This window comes from Geospiza fortis, unplaced genomic scaffold (genome assembly GCF_000277835.1).
Source record: "Geospiza fortis unplaced genomic scaffold, GeoFor_1.0 scaffold2, whole genome shotgun sequence".
NCBI lineage: Eukaryota > Metazoa > Chordata > Aves > Passeriformes > Thraupidae > Geospiza > Geospiza fortis.
Genome location: NW_005054366.1, coordinates 947479 through 974518, shown reverse-complemented (window position 1 = coordinate 974518; position 27040 = coordinate 947479). Strand labels below are relative to the sequence as shown.

Here is a 27040-nt window from a genome sequence, read left to right as displayed (position 1 = left end):
TGGAGCGGGAGCGGTCCCGCAGTGCTGCCCATGGTCCCGGCAGGGCCCGGCCTTACCGGGGCACAGGTCCCGGCACAGCTTCCAGCACAGCTGCACTGTGAAAGTTGCTCCTTCCCCGGATCGCGGCGAGTTCGGTCCTCGCTGGAACAGCGGAGCGAGGTTGCCCCCTCTCTTCGGAAGGAGTCGGGTGTTGGTGTGCGCAGCCCTTCCCCAGACTGACCCATTCGTCTCCGGGAGCCTCTGACAAGCCAGGGATTGCTCCATTTCCCCCCCTCGTCGGACCAACTAAGAAAAAAACCCAAACATTTCTGCGTGCCTTTTGCTTTGCTGTTCGTAGCCATTCTGTAAATGTGATTAAACGCAGAGGATGTTTTTACCCTGGTCGGTACCTAGCAATGGGTCACTGATGGTCACTTGGGGTGGATGTGTATTCACAGAACGCCTGCGGCAGCCTGAGATTTGCCTGGGGTGATTGTGGGGACACAGATGGGTGTTCACCGCTGCTCTTCCCTGGGTTCAGGTCCCCACCAATCTGCGTCCAGTTGCAGCCATAGGCAGAGAGCAAGAACATAGCAATACTACTGTTTTCTGACTTTTAACACAGCTAAAAACCAGTGTTACCCGTTTTCAGCACCTTTCCACCTCTCAGCGAGCCTGCTCCCTTTTATGCCTCACAGCCCAGCTCTCACCCAGACCTTTCTTACACCATTTTTGGCACAATGTTTGGAAACACCCTAAAGGAACTCTTTTTCCTTTATTATGATGGAGGCTCTAATTTCCTTTGGCAATAATTCAAGCTAATTTTCCCCTTTTCCCCCTCCCTAAATCTCATCCCACTCTTCCTTAGGTCTGCATTGATTATGTCACTCACAGCAATGCCTTTGTATCTCCAGCCTTCCCTTTTCTGGAGTCTGAAAGATTCTGAGTGATGCTCTCAGTGAGTGGAAAATTCAAGGAGTTTGGCTTGGCCTGTGTAGGGAGCCCAAAGGAATTTCTCACACATCAGATGGGAAGAGAGTTAAAAGACAATGGAATGTTCTTGCTCTGTATCTACATTGCAGATGAGAGAAATAAAACTGGGCTGGGAACACATTCAGCAGAGCCACACTGGTGGTGGATGTGTCTCAAGGGGTTTAGGGAGCAGCCAGAGCAAGGCAGGAAGCCCCATCTGGCTGCAGGAGCCACAGTGTCTTTAAACACTTCATTTTGAGGCTCACCTCAGAAGGAAAAGAGGATCTATCCAGCTCTGTGCTTGCCCCTGCCAGCTGCAGCTCTGCTCTCCTCCCTCTGCTTATGGTAAATGGCACAACTCAAGCTTTTATGTGCAGAACACTGACCACGCTTAGCACTTAAAATTGCAAAAATTAATCCAAAAGCTGAAAAAAAAATTAATCCAAATTGCAAAAATTAATCCAAGTGCAGACTCCCTCACAGTCCCCCAGTGAGATACTAAATCCTCAGATACACCCATTTCACAAAGTTAAACATTTATTAGGAACAAGAACTATTACAAAAAAGATATCCATAGTCTAAATATATACATGAGGTTTAAACATAACATTTTCATGTACCTTTAGCTATAAAAATACATTAGATTAACTGTATCCTAATTTATAAATATAGTTCTTTTCTTTAAAAAAAACAACTAGTATTCATATGAAAGCCTTACTGTGCAATGGAGGAATATATATACCCTCTAAGGGGTTACTTTAAAGTTAGTGTCTAGTGTTATATAACTTACAAAATTCAGTGTGTAGAGTCAAACCCTGATTTATACAATAAGAGATACATTGACTTTTTAAAAACTTGATAAGGGGAAAAAAAGTGAAATATATATCATACATATAAAGCCAGAAGAGTAGGATTTTAAGAATTTCAGATTATTTCAGTTTCCGCCACTGTTTATCAAAAATACAGAGATACATCAAGATAAACAGCCTTTTACTGTTTGCCTCACCTCTCTGCAGCCCAAGGAAACCCTCAGGTGGCAAGAGTAAAATGTTTGTCTGAGAAGATGTTTGCACTCTTAAGTGTCTTACAAAAATAGAAACTTATTTACAATGATCCCATTTGGCCTTTGATGGGGAAGGGAGGACATTTTCATCACTGGATGGGGAGATTTACCTGCCTCACACCCCGTGGGAGCACAGGCTCCTGGTTACACTGTGGGAGGTACGTCACATCAGAAGTGAAGTGATGTTGAAGTGCAATTTCAACATTCACCAACTAATAAGGAAGTTTAGGCTCATGCAAACTTTTTTCCTTACTTATCACCACCCACCTTCCTTCCTCCTCCAAAAAAAGCTCCACTCATGCAACAGAATTTGCTGCTGTCTGAGCCTATCTGTGAGCAAAGGAAGGTACTGGGTACATCCTGGCTTGCACCAGCGAAGAGAGGTTAGACCTGCATTTCTGCTTCAAGCTCCGACATCTGGAGCAGCAATCCTTATCAGTGCTCCCTGGGGATCTGTTGATAAGCCATAAGGAACTTCAGTGGGTTTGTTCTCAGAGGACAATCCCAGAGGGATCAGCTGAACTTCCTAACAAGCTGTCACCACTAACTCCTGCAGACGTGGGACTGGCTGTGCCTTTGCCAGGGTTCTCCGGCAGAGTCAGGAGGAGGGAAAGCAGTGAGCCCAGGAACTGAAGATAGCCTGTGGCTTGTCATTCATCTCAAGATAATTAATCTCATAATAATGTCTGGGCATGCAAAGGAGTTACTGCAGGAGGTGCTAAGGCATGAGCTTGGTGTGACAGCCGCTCCATGGACAGCTGTGAGCAAGGGACAATCCAAGGCAGTTTTCTCAGTGAAGGATCAGCTGCTCTGTGCTGGCCATGAGATGACAGCACTCACAGGGACAATGGCTGTGAAGCTGCTGACAGACTGAAGTCCAGCCACAGCTTATTCCATGGTAACTGGCTTGTACACCCTCCTTTTCAGCACTCAAGGTGTGCTTGGGAGCACCTGCCTTTCCACACTGCACTTCCAGGAATGTATTGTAAGCTACATTCATACAGGATAAAGAAGCAGTGTGAAGAGCTAAGTATTACTCTCAAAGTAATAGTCCTGGCTCAAAAAACAAGGAAATGTTCAAAAAGCCCAAAAGTTGCAGAGAAAGAGAGTGCAGGGCAGTTTCCTGCAGCTCTTCTGCTCCCTCCCCCAGATCAGGACTGGTATGGGGTGTTTTGTGTGGGGTATCTACCATGCTACATGCTCAGCATCCAACTCGGTGTCACCACGGTAAGTGCAGTGCAAAATCCTCTTGAGAAAAGTGCTGTAGTGAAGGTTTGAGATACAACTGTGACTCACTGGGAGCCAGATGGGTCAGCAAGTCAGGAACTTGCATTTGCAGCATGTGTAGTGTGTGCTCACCCAAACATCAGGTTCCAAGGACACTTGAAAGTCTGGCTCTGTTGGGTGACATAGTGGCCCCAAAGGAGTCCTCTAGGAAACTCCCACAAATCTCATTCAGGGCTAGAATATCACCAGGATGGAGAATGCACGTATCTTTAGAGAAACCATGATAGCTCTTTCAAAGAGAATTTCCTTACAGATCCTTCCATGAGAGCTTGCACTCCCATTCCAAACTCCAGCTGCAATCTTCACACAAACTCCACCAACTCCAGTCAAGCTGTTCTAACCCTTCCTTACCCCTCGAGTCCATCTCTGCCAAGGGAAACCCAAGTACCTCTGAAGGTATTTGCCAGTACCTTTGATGGTACCAGCAGTCTCTCTAGCATGCCAGTGATGTCCATGTCCTTCAGGGGTACAGTTGGGAAGCAGATGTCCTGCCAAAACCATGACTGACAGCATTTGAGTTGCAGGGAGCAGGCAGATGTACAGCCAGGGACTTGTGGAGTACAAGTGTGTACTGCCAGCAGGGCCAGTGAATCAGTTTTTGAAGAGCCAGTTGGCAAAATGGAGCCCAGCAGATTCAGTGTTTCTAGAGGAATAAAGACAGGTGTTTCCATGTTCCTTCCCACCCCTCCCCTCCCCCTTGCTCTGAACACGTCCCCCGTGTGTCACATTCAGAGTGTCAGCATTTCAGGCCTCCTGTTCTCATGGACTTTTCTGGGAGAGTTTGATGGTGACTGTTTTCACTTCGGTGTATTCTGCCAAAGCATACTCCCCACTGCAAAAGAAAAGATGAGGAAAAGGACATTTGTTGAATGTTAATGTGTATTTCCCTGAGAGAAGAGAGTTGTACACGTGTATTTCTGACATCAGGTCATTAAAACCAGATCTGAACAATTTACACCGGCTATCCATTTATCCCACTGCCTCTAATAACCACCAAGTACATGCACATAAGCACATACAATTACACCCTGTTGTGAGAGAAACACAGAGTGCTTTGGTCACTGTAACTCACAAGATGACACTTGTCACTCCGCCTGTGCAAACTGAGTGCTGCTGTAAGAAGCCATACAAGAGACAGCCACGTACACACAGCTGTTGGTGCTTAGACAGCAATTAAAGTTATTTTTTCATCTAAAAAAAGCTTCTATCTACAAGATCCCATGTCATCAGGAGAGCACAGTTGCTCCAGAAATGCATATTGATGAGAGAGCCCACCACTGCATTATGTCTTGGTTGGTGATAACTGGCTCTGTTCCCATGCCCTTCCCATGGGAAACCTCTGACATCCTTTAATTATCCAGGCAGTCAGGCAAAGCAAACCATAAGGTCTCAATATATAACTATGTCCCATCTGAGGATTAATTTATTTGCTGTGCTTAGAAAATGAGGCACCTGAATGTCTCAGAGCAGCAGATGGACCAGAACAGTTACTGGAAATGGTTTCTGGGATTAAATCTGGCTTGTGAAAAAAAAGGTGTGTTAGATTCCTCTGACGAGTCTGCTGAATGGTCTAAGAAAACCTGTCTCCTATACAAGAAGAAAATTAAGATTTAAGACAATATCTCAGCTCTGTGTGTAACTCATGGAGTGACCTTGGTTTAAAAATTTCAGCTTTAGTAATTATTAAGGGCTGAAATGTCTGGTAGGCCCACTGTAACAGGCCAGGCTGGGGAAGAGGGAGAGAGGGTTCTTGTGTAATTTAGCAGCAACCTTGGAAGGTGAGATGGAGAATGATTTGGGAGATCATTCCTTCCCACCTGAACAAGAAGCAATGATACAGCAGCCAAGAGAGGCATAGACACCACCATGGAAAGATGGAGCAGGTTTGGGATGGATACCAGTGTCTGTGGTGCCATACTTCTCCCTTCATCTAAAAATCTAACTAGTATGGAAGAATGCTTCCAAGTGGACTTGAGTGAACTGGAGCTATTAAAAGCTCATAAAGCAGATGAAGGTGCTCCTAAAGGAATGCTTTACATCCACGCTCTACTGGCTTAGCACCTCCCTGTGGGGCATGCTGCAAGCCTGATTAAGCTTTAAAAGCAAATTCAACAGTGTTTTCACAGTCACAAATGTTATTGCATTCACCACCCACACAGAAACAAAATACTGAACAAAACTTACAGTTCTCTGCCATTGCCTGACATTTTAAAGCCACCAAAAGGAGCCTGAGCATAGAGCGCATTGTAACAGTTGATCCTACAATAAAAACATCAATTTTAAGAAGACAATTCAATACCAAAGAAAAGCAAGATGATGACAACAGCAACAATACAATAAAATCTGAAATCTCTCTGTTTTCTCTGTCATACACTTGAGAAATCAGATTATTGCAATAAAATCTTCTTTTTCTGCAGAAACAGAAAACATCTGAGTAGTTCTCAGTCTGACCTACATCTTGCTTCACATCCTCTAATGGCAAAGACATTCAGGCTTGAGCTAGAATTTATGCCATGTTCAGAGTCATGATTAAAATAAATGGTTCAGGCTATTCCCTAATTTATTAAGCACATTCTGAAATGAACATGGTTACTCAGAAAGCTCTCTAAACACTCACAATGAGGCCCCAGCATCCCCTTCCAGGTACAGAAAACATTTGGACTGTGTCAGACAATTGTGTCACAGTAAAATAAAAGCACTGGGGCCATTTCTATGGATACTTGGTAGAAAAAGCTGATGCAGACACTTCCCTAGCATCTCAGTAAGATCAAATGACTGAAAGTCATGCAGCACAGGTATGGCTTGTGCTGGAAGTGTGCACTTCCTTGTGTGTTCAGCACATGTATCCTTCAAAGCCCAACATCCCATTTTTATGTAAATATTTGAGGCTAATTCTTCTGGTGACAACTCTTGAAATTAATCCTCTGCATCAGAAGCAGATAGCAGATCAACTTCTCGTCTTGAGTGGGAAAAAATCAGGATTCCATCTTTGAAATCATTCTAATATAAAATAAGAAATTTTGTACGCAAAAATAGCTGCTTTTCTTTGTGACAGTGGTGTGTTGCCACCTACTGTCCATATTGGTTTGTGCAGCAAAATCCCATCTGGTGCTGGCAAAAGATCATGAGAATTGCTTTTTTGCTACATACAGGGTTTTGGAAGGCACAACGTCTGGTGGAGCTTTCTACAACCCCGACAAAGAAATACCTCGACTAAAGGAAAAAACAGTCCATTTCTCAACATGCTATCAGGGCTCACCACCTCATTTTGAGGAATGGATGTTGCTTCTGAGCAGAACATCAAGAATTAGGCAGGCTACTAATCCATCTTAGCTGCAGCATTTAGAGAATCACAGATATTCTGAGTTGGGAGGAACTCACAAGGATCATGAAGTTCAACTCTTAAATGAGCGGCACGTATGGGGATGGAGCCCACAACCTCTATTACCTTACCAACATGATTGCAAATCCTAAATCCCTCTCTCCTCCCAGGAAACAAAGCCCCAGCCCACCCTCTGTTCCCAGGCTGCTCACCAGACTGTTCCTGACTGCAGAGCTGAAGCCAGGGTTAAAGCTCTGTCCAGGTTCTTGGTGAACACCGCAGCTGTGAGTCCGTACTCGGTGCTGTTGGCTCTTCGTATCACCTCTTCTATACTCTTGAACTTCATAATTGGCTGAACTGGCCCAAAAATCTGCAGATATCAATTAAACTTTAGTACAGGAAAGCATCTGCTAACCATGGTAGTTTTGAAGTAATCAGAATCAGATGCTCTGTTTGGATAATATATTTAAAATCTTATATTTTAGCCTTCTAGGGGTCACTGATGGAGTGTCCTAAAAGCTACTAATTAAACTTCAAAGGAAGCATTGTGATGTGCTGTAGTAGTTAATAAATGTTAAGATCCAACAAGTAATGGATCATCTGTAACAATCAAAATAAGCAGAGTTAGATCTGGACAAGTTACAAATGATTCATCCTTACTCCATTTACAACTCTCCTTTTGAACTCTGAAGCTGAGTGTGCTCAAGTAACAATTAATTTATTTCAAGGACTGCAAGTTTTCTGACTTGCTTTTAACCCTCATTTTGTCACTGTATGCATTTTATTTGCATGCAGTGCATTAACCACATCTGTGTTTGACCACAAACTTGGCTTCCCAGGTTGCCAGTAGAGGCAACAGCCATACAGAAGGTTTCCCAAATGTTGGGATGGAGTCTCTCATTGGGCACAAGATCAAAGGTGGAGCCATTTCTTGGTCTGCAGGCTCTCACAGCACAATAAAGCCCATTGAATGTGAGAAACAGACTCATTTGGGCCACTTTTAAGCTCATACAAGGGTTTATAAATGTCTTTGTTTTGGGATATCCAGGCTCTTATGTGGAGCCTTAATCCTAGGCAAAGGATGAACATGCATTTGCAACAAAACTGCCAATGAATGGAACTGGATAAGCTTTGTGAATCATGGCTTGGGATTTGGAGTCAGTTCATTAAGAAAAGGTTTGTCATGGGATTTTCAGCTCTTTTTCTCTCTATTTTTAGCATGTAACTCATGCCCTGACTGATATCTTTCCCAGGTTCCTTAGAGATTCTGTGGCAGGTCTGAGACATTTAAACATCTTGCCAGGAGTGAACAGCAAGCAGCCCCATAAAAAGCACTAGGCTAAACTTTAAACTACAAATGCCAGTTAGACTTTGGCAACTACTTATTTTCCATTAGGGAACACGATGAAAAGTAGATTAACTTCTATTTCAAAGGAATATCAGAGTATCTAATCACATGCAGCTTGTTCAACATTTCTACATATGAATAACGAAAGCCAGAGTATTAGATCTGCACTTTGCTGGCTTTGACCATGTTTTCATATAGGAAAGAAATAGTCAGTCTCAGAAGATTTTGCCATGAGAATGGAATCTGGGATTGTTTCAGATGCTAAGGCTGTTTCAGCAAACTTCAGTAGCTGTTCCTTTGCTCCTTTACCAGCATCAGGTCCCAGAGTTCTTTTCCCACATTTCTGCAATAAAGCAACCCCTTCTCTTGTAGAAGTAGGGAAGCAAGAACACACATTACACTGTCCATGGTCACTGGAAATTACAGGGTAAATAATTGCTCCAGCCTGCCACAGTGTCAGTTATTTTTACTCAGTTATTTATATTTAAAATTAAGGATTCAGACAGAACCCCCTCCATTACCACTATTTCTGATTCTGAAGCAGCATTTTTCTAGGTGATTTGTACTGTACCTCTTCTTTGGCAATTCTCATGTTGTCAGTGACCTCTGAAAACACTGTAGGTTTTATAAACAGGCCTCTGTCTTCGATGGCAAGACCTCCACACTCCAGCTTAGCTCCTTCTTTCTTCCCACTTTCTATCAGCTCCAGGATTTTATCAAACTGTTTTTGGTCAATCTGTCAGACACAAAAGGAAAAGAAACAAACAGCAGCACTTTTATTATCATGGTTCCAGAGAGGAGTCATGGAATGTGGCCCAGGGGCACATTTGCAGGGCACTGTCAAACTGGGTCAGTTTATAGCTCAGTTTAGGATGTGGCAGTCAGGGAGTGAGCAGGGAGAAAGACAGGACATGGGCATAGCTCTAAGCCACAGGAAACATAAGGTGAAGTGACATGTGACAGTTTAAACTGATCTAATAGTTTGCTGCCACATGGAGGTGTCTCCCCCCTTTCCCTTGCTCCCTGTCCTGGATATGTGCTCCCACAGCTCAGCTCACTGGAGCTCTAGGATTTCTCACCTTCTCCAAGCACTGCTTTATCTCAGTAAGAGAACTGCCTGAGATGGACTAGAGAGCTCAGCAAGGGATCTGACCAGCAGCAGAATCAGTACAGGAGAGGGAGGACCAGGATCTAAGAACTATTGACTCAGTTTTGCTGCAGTGTGCAGCTTCACCTACAGCTCTGTCCCCAGCTGGAAGAACCCAGTGAGCTCTGCCTCCATCTCCTTCCACAGTGCACACTCCATCAACAGCCTCAAGATAAGCCCTGTTGGTGGGGTGACTTCACAACTGCTGCACCAAAACCTTGCTTTTAAAATCAGAATCACTTTTCACAGTTCTTAGAAACTGGTATAATCCTGCCTTTTTTTTCTCTCTCACATTTAACTACCTTTTCTAACTCCTCCTAACTATGGAGTAATCTCAAATAGTGAGTGCTGCTGTCAGCCTTTAACCAGGGATTTCTGTACGTGGGGGGGAAGGCCACTCCAGTGACAGGACCCTGAGGCTGCACAGCTGCACCAGGACTTGGAGGACACATCATGCACTCCACAAATACACTGTGTCCTGTGCTGGGAACAGGTGCAGAAGCCCACAGCACTTCCACTCACTGCTGACCCCTCTTCTGTGCTCCATGTGCAGCAGTGGGCTGCAGAACTGCAGGCTTCAAACAAACAGACCTGGCTCTTGACACAATGTGGAACTAAGTGATGAAATCCCTCATGACAGCACACTGGAGATAGTAAAACACTCAGATATGTTTTTGAAAAGAAAAACTCAAAAAAAGCTCGACAAATTTATTGAGGTGATTAAAGAAGACTCCACCCACTGGTACAAGGTGTCCTGGAAGGCTGGGGGATTATTCTGATTGCCAGGTGTCTCCAGATGCTTGTTCTGGCTCAATCCCCCTCCCTAGGCATCTGGTTTTATTTCAGCAAGGCCAGTTGCCAGTTGGGACTGTTTACACAGTGTTCCACACTTGACTCCTCCAGATTACAGACTATATCCTGTCCCCAGTTAATCCTGACCACACACAATCCAAGGTTTCATGCTTTTAGACAAATATCAAAGCTGCAGGAGGGTGTCCTTGGGATACTTGTGGTACAGAGTGGAAACAGAGCCCAGCACATCTCCAGGCAAACAGATGTGTGAGTAGCACGTGCACTGTGCGTGTTCTAAGTGCTTGTGTTCTCTCATGTGTTAAGGTGCTACCCAAGGACACACTTAATTCATGCTACTGCCCGAGGAAACATGTGCCCTGCTGTAGGATACAGTGTCACACTGAGTTTGGCAGGTGCCATACACATTGTCTATTTGTCTGGTTGCTTAGTTGCCAAGCGTAAATAATTCAAAAATATCTGCAAGTGCTTTCCATCCTGGCATGTCTGTGATCCAGACCAATCCAGTCCATCCACTTCACATCACAGAAAACAAAACAAGGATATTTATACAGCTGCAACTTGTTGCAAGGCAAACTACAGTTAGATGAAAAGACACTGGGGAAAGAAAACATTTGTAAAAATGACATGCAAGGGTGGAACTGTTTGTCATTGTAACTAGAGCTTGCAAGGCTTGTTTAAATTCTGTCCCCTACCCCACTATTATTTATGGTTCAAGCATTGAATTTTATTAAAAACACATGATCTGGTAAAGCAAATTCAACTATTTGTTCATCTAATTCAATAGAGAAGGGAGCTTCTAAGGATCACTGCAATACTGAAAATCCGGGAACCCCCAAATCTTCATCTCTTGCTTCATTTCAGTCAAGACCACAAGGAGAATTTTTTCCATGTGCAAACCTAGTGTTTGTAATCCTACAAAATAGCCCACAAATGGGTCCAACTGGCTGTTGGACACAACCCTTTCTACTTAAATGTTTTATTTTCACACTTTAATCCTGAAGTGCATGTCTACAGTGTAAGGAAAATATTCACTTTCTTATAAATCAAATTATGTTTTGGGCTGAATAATTACTGACTAACAAGTGCCACAATTAGTGCTTGTTTTATTTCTGTAGACTAGGTCTTGCAGTCCACAAATCCCAGTATTTGAGTTCTAAAATAACAAAACTAGTCTAGTCTTGCTCGAATGTAATCCCTGTTCTAGTGCCCCAGGATGTCAGTCTCATCTAATGCAGTTTGCTGCTCACAGTTGTACAATGCACTGGTTAACCAGTTTGCCATCTGTGCAGATTTACTTTATTGCTTCCTGTGATACAGCTCCCAGGAATCCAAAGTTTAAAAATGCCTGCATTTGAGATTGGCACTCTGCTCAAACAGTCCTGAGCACCCCTCAGGTTTCTTGTGGTGTCCTTTGAATTCCAGCCAGTCAGCACTGCCAGACACATGTGAGTTTTGGAGAAGTCTCACCAGAAGCATGCCTCATTTCTGTCTAAATTTAATGCTGTTTAAAGTTGACCTAATTTTAATCAGAGCAGCACAGTTTATATCAGCATAACCCAATACTGCAGCTGACACAGTCTTTTCCCACTCCCATGCCATGAGCATCTATGCCAGTGAACAGTAATCCATATCAGGGGACTGACCTGAGTAAAACCTTTCTTCCTCACTTCCAAAAAGGCTGGATTAGACCTGAATCAGCCAGTTCTCCAATCCAGTGCAGTGCAATGTAGGAACAAACAACTGCACATGGGACCACTTTTCCTGGACTAGCTTGGGTCAACCTCAAGTTCTTGTGGGACAGGATTGTCATCACGTGCAGCTGATGCAGGACCAAAGAGATCATGAGCTACAACCACTGCCAGCCTGAAGGCTGGCTTCTACCCCTTCCCCCTTGCTGGCTTCTAAGCCAGTAACCATCCCACAATGGGATCTATGCAGCATTGTTGTGATGCTGTTTTGTATGTTCACCCTGCCTTACACCAAAGGAAAATGAAAGCAACAGGCTGGACCTGAAGCATCTGATTGGGAGAGATGATGAAGACAAATTATTTTTCTTGGTGAGTCTTCCCTTATCCATCAGTTCAAGATAAAAAAAACTCTCACAGCCAAGCAGGTTACTTCAGGAACAGGGGGAAAAAATTATCTGGAAGCTTCATATTTGAAGAGTAACTTGTGGACAAGTGTGAATCTTTGCTACTTTCAGAGGTATTTTTAAGTCCTTGTGACACTGCATCATTTCTCTCCTCTGCTTAAGTTTCTGTATGTGCCCACAACACAGGCTCCAGAGCAAGGAGCCATAGCTGCAGGGGAAGTGGTTGTCCCTTTGAACTGGCAACCACATAAGAACTTTGGGATTTACAGTTTCCTCCTACTCCCTCAACACCTTCCCATCCTGGCCTTGACAGTTGCATACACAGAAGTTCAGGTGTGTGTGGGTGTTCTCTCTCTCCTACAAGTATAACAGGTAAGCCAGAGCAGGAAAAGAGGACAGATAGTTAGAATAGTTAAAACCTGACCAGACACTGCTATTCCAACTCACTGTTACCCTTAATTACAGGTCTGTATGCAAAGGGTCTCCCCTGAGCCACAGCAGTGATCCCAGAGGATGGAGCTGTGCCACAGTGCACCCTGGAAGGGTTCTGCCAGCCTGGCAGGAGCTGGAACACCGATGAAGTTAAAAGAGCAGCCCAGTTCAACATGCTCCAACCACTGCAGGGTGTTTCACCCTTTAAAACTCACAACTGAATGGATTCAGGAGCTATTCTCATGAAATCAGTGTTTGAGGGTCAGCTCATCTCTGCTGGAGCAAGTCTTAGCATGGGATTCTCTTCCTAAGAGTCCCGAGCAGTTTGAAATCTCTAGGCAAGCTACAGGGCTGGATGCAGCCTCAGCATAACCAGAGGATGTACCTCATCTTATTGCCCCTGCATGAGGGCAAGCAATGAGGTTTTATACCATGCATGAGTCATGTGGAGATTCAGATCCAGATAAGGAGAGGCAGATGTCCTCAGAGCCACCCCTTCTCTGAGGGATCCTACACAGACAGCATGAAGGAATTAAAACCCACAGTGCAGTACTGAGAAAAAGAGGCCTTGGCTATAGGTTTCTGAGGACTTGCTTTATTTTTGGTACCAAACAGTGGGCCTGTTAAGAGATCTGACCTAAGGATCATCTTCCCCCAGTTCTCCAGCACAACTCAGATTGCCTCAAAAGGAAAAACTAAGAGGAAGGCTCTGGAAGAATTGAGGAGGCTGGTTCTGACAGGAGTTTGGCATGTTTCTTCCTCCTAATTCAGCTGAAACTTCTCCAAAGGATCAGAAAGGCAGCAGAGGAGGAGAGGGAAAGTGAGGACTCAGGAGTCTCTGGGCTCTAACTACTTGTCATCACCCACACAGCCAAGGAGCTGAATAGCCATTTAGCTGCACTCTTCTGCACAGAGCTATGGCTCACTGCAACATGCTTTGTGTTACTGCACCAGGGAGACAGCCCCTTCCATACAGCTGGATAAGAACTGAATTAAATACATTTGTGTTTTGAAAAAAATTACAACATAACATTTCAACAGTTGTGATTAATTGATATTTAAAATAGAGAGGAGAAATAAAGCCACGATACATTACTCACCCCTCGGCACTTCTGCTGGGACCGCGTCCGTAAGGATAATATTTACACAAGGAAAATTATACAAAACCACAACCAAAAACCAAACAACAACTACTCTCTGACACACGCTTACCTGGGGCCCTTGTTCAGTTCTGGCATCAAAGGGGTCTCCAACCAGTCTCTTCTTGGCAAACTCCACGCTGCGCTTGACGAACTCGGGGTAGATCTGCTCCTCCACGAAGACGCGGGAGGCGGCTGTGCAGCACTGCCCCTGGTTGAAGAACACGCCTTGGTGGGCACATTCCACTGCCAAGTCCACTGTGAGAAGACCCAGGAGGGAAAAGTGTTACCACATGCACAGTTCCAGCATTCCAGTGTTTCCAGACTTGTTGTTTTCCCTTCTCTTTGGAAAACCTCTTTAAAAAATGCTGACAATGGTCCACACCCATGGAAGGCACTCACAGGGCCTCACTGCCCCCAAACCAGATCTTTTATTGCATCCACCTCCCTTCCTGCCTTTTGTCTTGAGGTCTAGCTGGCCATAGTTCCTGATACTTTCTTCCACAAGGACTCACTGAAGGCAGTGACCAGTTTTTCTTGCTCTGGCAATTCTTGATACCATGCATTGATTCTTAAAGACAAGTTTCAGACATGATTGCTCAGAAAGCAGCGTGCCAGCTTTGGCCAGCTCCTTGCAATGCTCACAATTAGCAGCTGGCACAAATACCTCTGATTTTCAATGTGTGCTGTGCAGGACTGGAGAGGATTTCCTGAAGCCAGATAGGATTTTCCAACCATTTTGGTGATCACAGATTAAACATATCTCCTAGTACTTCTGAGTCATGTAACAAAATTGCAATGAAACACACAAGATGAGCCCTGCAGACCACCAGGACAGAGGTGAAGGCTGGATTAGAATGCCTGCAGAGAGGCTGCTTTGCAGAAAACTGCTCTCCCCAGTGCTTGCCTCAGGCTCTGCAGCACTGACAACCAAAGAGAAAGCCCACAAATAGCAAACACAGAAATGCAAGATTTAACTGCAACTGCAGCCATCCCCAGGGAAGGCACCACGGGCCATGGGAATGATCCCCATGCTGGGGAAGAGCTCCAGGAACGCCCAACTACATCTTGCCCTTGGACAGAGGTTTCCTCCAGCCTTTGGGGTGGAAACAGCAAGCCCTGTGAGCTGCCAGAGGACAGCAGAGACACACAAAACCCACCACCCTGGATGCTCTGACAGCAAGCACAGCCAGCAGCCCATACTCACAGTCTGCATCTGCACACACAATGCAGGGGTTCTTCCCTCCCAGCTCTAACGTCACCCTTTTGAGGTTGCTTTTAGAAGCAGCTTCTTTGATCAGTTTTCCAACCTGTATCAGTGAGATACAAAGAGGACATGAGTTGTTTCCCCTAAAATCTCAAGTGTGATTCCAACAAAGATAGAAGAGCCTGGATGGCAGCTGCAGCAGGTAGAGGTCAGGGAGAACACTCTGAAATGCTTTGAGTTTCCTACTGCTGTGATGTGTTGGGTCAAAAGCAGCCCCAGAATTAAGGATTGGTCCAGGCAGGTCTGAAAGGGCAGGTTGTGTGGGAGAACTACCTTTGTATGCTGAAGGGGAGGATTTACTCTGCTTTCAGAATTTATTAAATTAATTTTGTTAGAAACAGTATTAATTACAACTATTTGGGGCCTTTAGTTGTTAGGGCAGGATAATTTTTAAGAGTGATGTAATATTTGAATTTGCTCATATTATAACTGTTTTCTTGTATTTTACCTTTGCACATGGAAACCTTACCTTTATTTCTGACTAAAACTACTCTTGGAGTGGAACTGTGAGGAAGGAAAGCATGGGGCAGCTGTCTGGCAATTACAGGTCTGCACTTCTCATGGTTTGCCCTTGTTACTTGAGCATGACTCCTGAACTCAGGAGAGATCTTCTCTAGTCACTCAGAGCTTAGGCCTAGAGACAGCAGAAATAAGTGATACATCCTAGCTTTGCAAGAGGCATTACTGCAGGCTGGCTGGCCAAAGAGGAGCGAGTTAATAACCTAAGAGAAGAGATCTATATGGGAAAATTCTCGTGGACTTTAAGATCAGCATTTCCAAGCTGGCACTGAGCCCAAGCTGAGGCTTAATAACTAAGTCAAAATATATTTTGAATTAGCTTCATTCCTGGCTCAGAAACAGTAGCATTGTGCTGCAAATGCTGCAGAGATGCAGCTGAACTCACAGATGGGTGGAGGGGGAAGAAAACACTTCTAAATTACACATGTATTAGCAAAGGATCTGCCTCCCTTGGTGTTTCCTGCACACCCATGGATTAGGAGACAAGCACAGTGTCTACAGGAGTTTTTTGCCCACAGGCTCCAGCAGCTGAGATTTTCCTTCTGCCACTAATCCACTGGATACTCCTTTTTCATTAAAAACCCAAACAGATCCATGTGGGCTGGATGAGTCTATAAGCTCTATTGTTTTCACACAGCTAATGTCTCATCTGGGCTAAAAATTTCTGATCTAGGATTTGGAGAAAAGCATGTAACTGAATAAACTCCAAGATCAGACCAACTATCAAGAGAGAAAAATCTCACTGTGAACTTTTACTTTATTGTGTTCTGTTTGTTCCCATGATCCCTGTACAGAAACACAGGCTTAGCACACCTTTTCCTATGGGATAAGCACAGGATGTACACAAAGCCACTAGATGGTAGTGTTGGTAAATGCTGCAGCTTTTGTGTGTTTGGAGTTACCTTTACCGACCAAGAACACCTTTCAAGGTAATTTGTCATCATTATTCATTCACATCACACTCTGCAATTATGAGGGCAGACATAAGAATGGATGAATTGAGCAAATGCTCAACAAGAATAGTGTTCCTCAAAGAAGTAAGAGACTGAATTTGCCTCAGCTGTCCCCACTGGTGTGAGCATTTCCATTCTTTGGACACTGCCTCTATTCTGGAGGTGCAGATCTACTGCAAGAAACATCTAAAGCAGTCAGTGGAAAAATGTTCACTTTTCTAAGCAAGCTTTTGTTTGAGAATTTTCAGCAGTGATTGCTGCACTCAGATTTGTTTGCAGTCTCAGCTCTGCTCAATTCCATGGTCTTGGCCAAGCCATACGCACTTTTCCCAAGTAGGTATGGAAGAGGATGGCTGGAGGTGATTGATAGTGCAGAGGTCTTGTGGCCACCCCTCTCATAAACAAGCCAGACACATTTATTTACAGGAAAAAAAGCTAAATAGAAGGTGCTTTACTGTGCAGGCCTCAGAACGAAACTCAAATGTTAATCCCCTCCACGTCAGCAGAGAAGGCCTTGGGCACAAAGCCATGTTTTTATTTAAGTCCTGGTTCCTCAGAGGTAAATAAAGCCAAGGAAGAATTGTTCAGAGCTCTGACTGACATGTTTTCCAGTTGCAGGGCAGGGCTGGCAGGCAAACATGCCCAGAAGCTCCACTGGGTCAATGACAAGATGTTAAGTCACTGCCAGCCTGTCCTGCAGACTGCCTTCCCTGACGTCAGAAGGGGGACAGTCCTTACAGAAATGTGGTGGTTTGGCAAAACCCAGCTCTCAGAGATGTGGGATTATTACAAGCACAAGGATCTGAATTGGACAAATAACAAACACTTCTGAGAAACCCTGTCACATGGAATGTGACAGAGGAAGTGCTGGTTAGACAGAAGTCACTGACATCTCATAGGTCCAGTCTTGTATGGATGACAGTTTATAAGACAAAGCAAAGAGGAACAGCAGGTGTCTTTGAGAAATCCATCACCTACCTTGGTTGATCCAGTAAAAGCAATTTTATCAATGCTGTCATGGGTAGAAATTGCAGCTCCAGCTGTGGGGCCATAGCCTGGCACAATGTTCACCACACCTGGAGGGAAACCCACCTGAAACAGAGATTAAAACAGCTCTGTAGAGAATTTGAGAGCACAGCTCATTTCCCAGAAAGCCTGGATTAGTTGTACTATACTCCTCTGAGCTCTTACCAGATACATCCCTGTTTTCCAGACTTTCCAGTAACATGGCTGCATGATACCAGCTGGAGTAGACGTGGGTGAAACTAATAGCCATGCTTAGGAAATGCCAAGTTTCAGTAAGAATTCTTGGAGAAGTCCCAGTTTCAAGCCAAAAGAGAGTGAGTCTTTTGGCCAAACTTGGCCCCCAGCTACTGCAGTGCAGCTGCAGCCAAGGGGTAAATGAATGAAAGTTTGTTTTGAACAAAGGTTGACATTTGTGGTTCTTCAGGGACCAGAGGGATTAAGAAGTCAGTAAAACCTCACTAGATGATGGGGCTAATAAAACAGGAGTACAAAAGCAGATGGTAACAAGACTTATGCAAGTTTCCACCACATTTACAACCTAGATTAGCCAACTAGTAATTTTGCCAAAACAGACAAATGGCAAAACTTCAGGTGAAATTGTAGTGCAAGGAGAACTGAGGGACTGACTGGTTTGGTTTTACTTCCTGAAACAAGAGTTCCAAGGATTATTGCTCTTCTAAGTTAGCCTTCCCTTACTACTGATAGCACAAGGTTGTTTTCCTTGCAATTTCTAATGATGAAATTCCAGAATATAACACATATGCTTCATTTCCTATGACTTTTTAATACAAAAATCTCAATAAATGCCATTCCTTTTAATAGAGAAAAAAAGGAAGCAATTGCTCATGTACTGTCTTGCAAAAAAATTATCCTCATAAGACTTTTCTCCCCCCCTTTTTTCTTTTCATAAATTGGAAGGGTGGTCACATTTCTTCTATGGATGTGACAATGACAAAAATGCATTTAATGGAGTTTGCATCTTGGCTAATGAGTTTTCAAGCAAATTCTGCATGTCAAACTGTGCAAGCAATGATGTTTGGAGTCAGCAGCAAAGCCACAAGGAAGTAAAAAATTGGTTCAGAATACCCTGAGCCAAAAAGTTTTTTCTGTTTTTCAGCAAAAATGAAAGCCAAATATTTTGGTTGGCCAAAAATTATTTCATTGAACGTAACACATAGCTTTGTGTGTGTGGTAACATCTTCTACATCCTTTTAAAGATGAAAACAAAAAAACTTTAACTCATTTGTGTGAAAACTTAAAAGAATTCAGCTAATTTTGGGCAGAGAAAGGAGCATCTTCAAATAAAATTATTGTGCTCTAATTACACTTCTGCCTTGAAGGACAACTGTGAGAAACAGCAACCTTAGAATTTCAGCTGAAAAAAAAATTTTTACCAGAATTGAATGGTATTGTTTTGGGGGGGAATGCTATGCCTGTGTTTGGGGAGCTGCATGTCAGAGTCAAGAAAGAAGTGGTGTGGCAGGGCTCAGTAGAAGTCATGACAACTGTACCCTGTCCTCACTCACTCATCTTGTGTAATCTCATTAAGCCAAGTAACTGTAGGAGACATTTAACTGGTACTATTTTTCCACTTCCTTTCCTGACAGAAGAGCCCTAAGTGACAATTATCAACATATCTTTCTGTTTTCTCCCAGGCTAAGGCAAGAAAGGACAAAATCATCGTTTGACTGAGGCTAACAAACAGACTGAGAGGCCAAAGTCCATCTACAACTTCTTTACTTTTCCTCAGTCACTCACATCCATAGCTAAGGAAGCTGATGTACTGAGCAGTGCTGGAAAGTTCTGAGCACCTCCCACCTCCTCTGCACAATTAACAGATCTGTTGGCACACAAGACCCTACCTGACAAGCCCTAAACCAGCATTTTAGAGCCCCAACCTATCATCTTGCCTTTATTTCAGTTGACTTCACAGGCCAGACACAGCTACATTGTTCTAGGAACCACAGCAATGACGAGGAATTGTTTCCCAGGGCACTCTGCCTTGGTGGAATTATCCCACTTTAAAACAACAAACAACACTGCTGTCTAATCACACTCTTTTCTGTCCCATTGTCTAATAAAACTGAGCTGTTGCCCTTCCCTCATTTGGGAGAGGGGAAGACAAGGTAGGGGAACAAAAGCATCTTTTCTTCTCTCTGCAGCTTCCAGAGAAAGAAGAAAAATGCACAGGTTTTGTGATGTTTGCCACCTCCCAGCCAGTCACAAAGGCCTTTGGAAAAAAGCCTGAAGACAGAAGTTGTTCTCACTTTCCTTTGAACCTATTAAAGCTGGAAGTCTGTTTGTTATGCTCAGACTCTTTAAAACCTAAAAACCAATTCAAAATACAGCCTTGCTTATGGCCTTGAGAGAGCAGAACCTGGAGGGGCTGTTGAGATTTCCTCACCTCCTTGATCAGGGAGCCAATGTAGAGCGCCGTGAGCGGAGTTTGTTCAGCTGGCTTAACGACCAGGGTGTTTCCACAGCACAGAGCTGGTGCCATCTTCCAGACCAGCATCAGCAGGGGGAAGTTCCACTGCAAGAACACAAGGCACTGCTCAGATCAGCCTGCCACAGTCACCTACTCACTTCCATGCAGCCCTTTCCCAGCTCAGGGAGGAAAGGAGCTGGGAGGAAAGCCACAAAGAGGAGTCTCTGTTTATAATGCTGTGCTTGCTTGGGCTAAGGAATACAACTTCCTTGATTTCCCCCTGAGGTCCCTGATATTGCTGGCAGTCCTCACACTAATCCTGTAAGCTGGACAACCTTCTGCACGATGTGACCTCATTCTTTGAAGGAGTTTGATCACATTTTGTGTAGGATTTTGGCTCTTCACAGATACTGTGTTGGAGGCAGTTTCCTGATGCATCACTTCTGTACAGCATCTGTATGTGGGGAATTACAGAATGCAACTACTCATTGAAAAAAACCTAGTTTTTCTCTGTTAAGCACTGGCTGAGTAGTTAGGAGTTATATAATATCATTCAGTTCCAGTTTTATAAATAGGAAGCTGCAGTGAGTTGTTCAGTCATGGAAATCTAGGGGAGGTCTCATACTTTCTTCATATTGCAAATTGTTCCTTTCCAATTAGTTTTCTAATCTGGAATTAGGAACCAGTCCACATCAGTTTTCTCTGTGCTAATCTCTTTCATGGTCATGTATATTTGGGGATCTTGGAGTCTAAGTAAGAAGTGGAAAATCTAGCTCACACTGGATCTCAGAAAGGTCATTTGGCAGCAGAAAGGATTTTTTCATTAAAAATAATTAATGCTGCTTCAGGGATGATGGAAGCAGGCCAACAGCAAGGGGACTTCTTGTCAAAACCCAAGCCAAGGGCCTTCAGCTATCAACAAAGAAGCCAAGTATGTCAGGAATCCACAAATTCACACTTACAAATAAATTAGCAGTGTAGCTTTTCAGCCACGAGTTCTATTCTAACCCTGAGACAAAGCAGAATTTGGTCTCAAGTGTTATTCTTCAACTTGCTTCACCCTTTTCCCCAGACCTGTTCCATTTCAGTGATCTTCTCCAATGGCCACATCCCATAATTTTCCCATTTGTCTTTTTCTCCTAAGTTTTCTTTGAGGCCTGGCAGGTTGAGCCATTTACACCTACACTACTTTTCTACAGTTTCAGAGCATGAAATAGCTCCATTAGGAGCTTTCTGCTGCAGTGCCTGGTGAAAGTAACAGAGAAGGACTCCAGGCTGCCTCATGATATCACCTTGGGATGAAAATCAGCCATATGCTGCACTTCCTAAGAACTTCTTTAGCTAAATAAAAATAAAATATTATTTAAATATAGTCAAGCCATAGGAGTAAGGGAGGACTGTTAATTGCTCTAGGGAAACACAGCCAGGACAGTGACAGAATCTCTTTCAATCAAGTAGGAAATACAAACCCACCGGCTGTTGGTGTTATCGAGATTGAACTGGGAAAAAAAAATTGGAGAATATTTGTTCTGAGTAAACTGAAGACAGATGTGGTTTTGTTGACCCCAATCATTCTTTATACAAACTCAGTGTTGATCTTAAGTCAAATTTGTTTCTATACTTTCTGTTGTATTTATTTCTAGTCTAGGGTCAACCTGAGATCTTACAAGCCTCACTCTGTCTCCTACAGTGGCCTTCCAAAGCATCCTGCATGTAGGCTTTTAAAGGGATATCTTCCAAAGCATTGCTGAGGGCCAAAGGTAGCTGAGAGTGACAGGGAAATACCCTTTAACTGCTGATCAGTGTGAGGAACCTGAGATTTTGATCTTAAGTCATAAATTCTGCTCATCAGCAGTCACATTGCTTGCTCAGCCAGAAAAGTTCTGAAGTCACCAAGAGAAATGTCTGATAACCTCCTACTTTGCCTCACCCTGACACTGCCAAAGAGATCATGTCCTCTCATCACCTGGGGTACAAATTCAGTTCTGCTGAAGGAAAAAGCAGAATTTCCCCAGACATCTTTGGGATCCAGACCTGGTATTGCCAGGGTCCAGCATATATGCATTTCTTTCAGTCTTTTACCTTATCTCAGAAGTCAAAACCCTCCAGGAGCTCTTATTGATCCAAGTACCATATAATCATAGAACATCCTGAGTTGGAAGGGATCCACTGGGATCATCACATTTCAACTCCTGGACCTACACAGGACAGCAGCAAGGCTCCCACCACAGCTCTGAGAGCATTGTCCAAAGACTTCTCTGGCAGACTTGGTGCTGTGTCCAAACAGAATCTTGACACAGCACCATTTGCCTCACAAATTGTAGAATACCACATTCAAAGCATTTTACAACCAGACAGGAACAAAATCTGTCTCCCATGAGCTGTAAAGTCTTCCTGGCTGTCTGTTGAAACAGAGCAAGGAACACATGCTAACACTGGAGGCATTCCAAGAGCTGGCCACACTGTCCCCTCAGCAGAGAACGAGACCTCAAGGAAAAGAAAACTATTCAGTGAGATTTAATCCCAGAAAGTTCAGAAAGCAGCCAGACATAATTAATTGATAATGGATATGATTTAAAACCCAAAACTATGCATCAGCACGAGGCAGCAGAAAGCCAGCACTCCTCATGACGAGATGGCTGTCCCAGCAGTGTGAGAGCCAGAGCTCTGACTGCTCTCTGGTGACTGGTGTCAGCCTCAGAGAGCCACAGAGCATCTGATCAGGAGACCCACCCTTCCACTGCAGAGCACTTCTGTTGCCAAGAGCAATTGGCATGGGGGTAAAACACAAAACTACATCAGGCCACTGAGATGGGAGTTCCCTGCAGAACAGCTGTGCTTAGCCAGGCAGCACAAGGCTGCAGGACAGGATGGAGAGCACATGGAATTTCCAGTTCTGTGGGACATGCAGGGCACCAGCACTGTCACTTACTGGGGTTATGGCTCCACAGACACCCATGGGCTCATGCCGGGTGAAACAGACAAAATTTTCATCTGCAAGACAAGAGAGTAAAAGGGCACAAAACAGTCAAAATCCTCACTTTTACAGATAGGGTGTTGGGGACAGAAATAAGCCCCTGTTAGACAGAGAACACTGTTGTTCATCCTGACTCATGTGTTTGTCCAGATGAAGATCTGAGTACAGGTCTTGTGCCAGCCTGAAAGCCAAACACCACTCACAGTCACACAGGAACCTTTTAAAACCAGGGTTCAGTTCCTTCTGCAAACTCCCTGTGTTGAGGCTGAGGGGAGGATAACTCATTATCACACTGATATGAGCAAACATAAATTTCCTTCAGATTGTCCTACTGAAAAACACAAAGCATTTGTCTTCCTGAGGGAGAGAGCTTTAAACCCCACTTTACACAGGAATCCTGTTCAGTGTGACAGGAATGACACTCCTGGTAAGAAATCATAAAAAGATGAAACTCTGGAACTAAAGTAGTACCATTCACCTTAAAATACTGCTGCTGCTCTTTCACAGAGAAAGCAGGAAGAACATTTGCCTTTCAAATTCATTCTTGCTGAACACCTAGTTTCTTTGGGAAGATGTGACAGAGAGCAAGAAAATTTCTAATGATGCTTTTTCAAAGTGATTTCAAATCAGGACAAACAAGGAGTGTCCAGACAAGCAAAGCTTTACACCACTCTGAATGAGGGTGACAAATCTCAGTTTATATGACTGACATGGCTTCTTTTGCTGTCTGCACAGACTGAACTAGCTCAGCCCTCCAAAGCCCTTCCTCTGGTGACTAATTTCTGTCTGCAGTGTCTGTCCTTCACACAGCCTCAGTGATCACCCACAAGCAGGGACAAAAGAGGCCAAATTTGAAAAGACTCCATACTGCCCATCATGCCACAAGGACATCCATTCTCTTAACTTGCTCTCACCAAAACCATAATCAAACTTCTACACCTGGACCAAAGTGTTCTCTCTGTGTGACTGCTCTGACCAAAAGTTTCTCTGATAAAAATGCAACAGAAGAGCCCACACATTATTTTCCAGAGAGCTATCCAGGCATTAACCAATTTTTCCCATTAGTTTCAACACTGAAACACATCTGCTTAAAATGCATCCTGAGATAGATAGGAAGTGCAGACTATTTTTGCAGGTTTTTCAGAAGCCAACCTTTCCATGGATCTCCCTCCCCCTCAAGCCTGATCCCATCCCAGCTCTGGAGGTACTCACCCACTGGAATAGTTCTGCCCTGAATTTTATCAGCCCATCCAGCATAGTACCGCAGGGTTTTGATGCAGCCTTCCAGGTCAATGAAATAAGCCTGCAGGAAAGGTTTTCCTGTGTCCATTGTTTCCAGAGTCTGAAAAAAACCCATTTGCATTCACTGTCAGACAAGTCAATGTTTTGGGGTGTTTTTCTTAAGAAAGAGCTTTTAAAAAACCCTCTCATCAGCTTTATTGTGCCTTGTTCTGAAGACATGGAATGTTCTTCCCTCCTCTAATATTTAGAGAATGAGCTTGTTAATACAAATAATGCAGAAGGGAAAGCACACACAGTAACTCTGATGTGTACAGGAGCTGCTTTGTCCAGGGGCACCTTCCAGAAGCCTCCAGAAGGTGAGTGTGGGTGGGATACAGGCTGGGGTCTGGGGCACTGGTCAGAAACAACGTGAGTATCATGACTTCACCCTAACTGACCTTCCAGCACAGATGTTCTGGAGTCCAGATGGTGTCACTGAAATCAGGCAGAGCTACTTTCCTTCTATTATAAAAAAAAAAAAATTATTTTTTCTACTTCAGAAGCCTAAACCCAACCTCTGAAAAGCCTTCTGGTAAAGTAACCTTTGTGCTCCTATCTGTGCTGAGCCTAGGGCAAGGCAGAAGTTGCCCCACTGAAGCTGCACTGGTGCTGATCAGCTCTAAACCAAGTCCAGGCTGAGCCTGTGTCCCTCACACTGTTCTGGACATTAGCTCAGGAAATGCTTTGTTCTCCACTCAGGTCATTAAATGGGATATTGGTGCAAATGGCCAGCAGATCCATAAAGGAAGTACTATCCCTTGGTAGATTGAAACATCTTTGTTTACACATGAAGTCATACCCTGTCATGCTCCACAGACATCAGGGTCCAAACAGCACTCAAACAGACATTCCCCTTGGAATGGCAAGAATTGTTATCCACTTAATGTCTGCTAAAACAACTGATTTTTATAAGTCATTGCTTAGCACACAGCCAAGGCAGCCAGGGCTGGATTTCTGCAGTGCAAACAGCAATGCCAAACAAGCCCTCCAGACCAGAAGGACCACAGCAAGCTTGAAGTGTGTTCTGGTTAAGGGAAAAGGAGGGTGCCCCAAAGTCACATCAAAAAGTGAGCAGAAAATAACCAGGGTTTATTCACACACACACACATATATATGTATTTCTTTTCTTCCCTCTTACTTGCTGCCCAGAACTGTCTTCAGAACAAAATGTTTTGGTTTCTGCTGAAACTGAAAGATGTCAAGTGGTTGAGTGACACTGTATTGGGGAAAGAGACCCAGCTCAACAGAGTCACACAGGTACAGGCTCCTGAGCACATCCCACAGGTGTCAATTGCCACTGACCTCAGCAGGGCACTGGCTCAGTTACCTGCACATCTGACAGCATGGAGTGTCATAGATGCCTTTCCCTGAAGGTAAAAATGCAGCAGTGAGCTGGAGAGTGCTGAGATCCAAGAGCTTAGGTGGGGATGGACAGCAGCCCCCAGTGAGGATCTCTGGGGGCCATTTGGAAAGATGTACAAGGCCTGTAGAGTCTGAAGGCTTCCACCAACTGAGCACATTTTAAGTATTAATATATTTGATCACTTCAATAACTAGCTAAAGTCCTGCAAAAGTCAACTATGTAGAAGAACTGCCAGCCTTCTAAAACCCCTCAAGTCCTGCAGAAAAAGGAAAAAAGTCATTACTCCTGTCTTCTGGCCTTCATGAAGGGAGAGAACAGAAAAATATCAGGTAGATATGGATATACCAAAGCCAACTGTTGCTGGCTTATCACTGCTCCAGTACTCACTGCCAGGATGACTCTGTCCCTCTCCAGGAGATCAGCCAGCTTGTGCAGGAGTCGTCCTCTGCTTGGGGCATCCATCTGTCTCCACGGAGAGCCCCTCTGGAACGCTGCCTTTGCTGCCTCCACTGCATTATCCACATCAGGCTACACAACACACACACAGGAGAACCTCAGGTTACAGGGAAGGAGCTGGACAATGGCACAGAAACCCCTCCTAGTTGGTTCTGTAGTGGACAGAACCAAGTTGTCTAACAAAACCACTTTCATTTCACTCCTGGATTTGAATTCAAGCCTGGAATATGTTTTATGTTTGGCCTGGGCTCATAAACAACCTTGAGGTCTGAATACCAATTGGGTCTTTCAAGGGTAATTTAATGTAACTGACTTGTTTATAAAATAATCCAGAATCATGTTCCTGCCAATACAGGATGTGACACTGGGGGAGGATGAAGAATCATGACAGGCCACTGGCCTACATGAATTAGCCTCCTCTAAACAAGTGTGGGCAGGAAAATCCCCCATGAGATCAAGATTTTACCCAGGGAAGTAATTACAGCTCAGATCCCACCATCCAGTTCCCCTGGAACCCATGCCAAGGCAGTTAACACACCAAAAATCACCCTTAGATCCTAGAACACATTCCCAGAACATTTCTACCAGATGGGAAAGGTTTTGCTGTTCAGTGCTATGACAAAGACATTTCCCCTACACACACTGAGTGCCATTGTCCCTTCATCTCCCAACAGCTTTACCATCCTCTGGACCAAATCCAGCTCTGTTTAACCAAGTTACTAACCAGATGGGGAGCAAAGTCCCCTCTTCCCACACCATCACTCCTGGAGCTTCATTCATTTGCTCTGGCCAGGGTATGCCCTGGACTCCTCCCATCACCTCATATACATTGATTAAAAAAGGGCTCCCAATCCAATGGAATCTATGGGAACACTGCCACCAACATCCACAAGGCCAAGGCTGTACCCCAAGCATTGATAAAACTTTGGAGAGATTCTTGCTGTATGTAAGGTCTGGCACAGCTCAAGCCTCACTTCAGCTGATGGAGAACTTGCACCTCACTGCAATATCTGGTTCAAAATGGTGGGAAAGGAGGGAGAGTGTCAGACCTTGACCATTCCACCCAGCACTTCACCACTTGCTCTCATCTATTCCTCTTCTCAAGTCTTGTCTGGATACAGTTAGGAAATGAGCCTCTGCACTGATCCAACAAGGTCTGGCCACATCCCCCTCAAG

At 44.2% G+C, this 27040-nt stretch overlaps 1 protein-coding gene across 1 annotated transcript in view; it reads right to left on the bottom strand.

The window, feature by feature from the left end:
* Nucleotides 1–1470: 1470 nt before the first annotated feature.
* Nucleotides 1471–27040, bottom strand: part of ALDH1A3 (aldehyde dehydrogenase 1 family member A3) — a 33315-nt gene continuing 7745 nt past the window's right edge. The window contains exons 3-13 of the mRNA XM_005424228.2: nucleotides 25796–25936; nucleotides 23977–24106; nucleotides 22720–22781; nucleotides 19764–19892; nucleotides 17312–17425; nucleotides 14802–14904; nucleotides 13668–13852; nucleotides 8543–8707; nucleotides 6836–6993; nucleotides 5486–5560; nucleotides 1471–4133 (exon numbers count right to left, since the gene is read on the bottom strand). Of these exons, the coding sequence (XP_005424285.1) occupies nucleotides 4061–4133; nucleotides 5486–5560; nucleotides 6836–6993; nucleotides 8543–8707; nucleotides 13668–13852; nucleotides 14802–14904; nucleotides 17312–17425; nucleotides 19764–19892; nucleotides 22720–22781; nucleotides 23977–24106; nucleotides 25796–25936 (1335 nt within the window). The 3' untranslated portion in view covers nucleotides 1471–4060. The remainder of the gene's footprint in view (nucleotides 4134–5485; nucleotides 5561–6835; nucleotides 6994–8542; nucleotides 8708–13667; nucleotides 13853–14801; nucleotides 14905–17311; nucleotides 17426–19763; nucleotides 19893–22719; nucleotides 22782–23976; nucleotides 24107–25795; nucleotides 25937–27040) is intronic.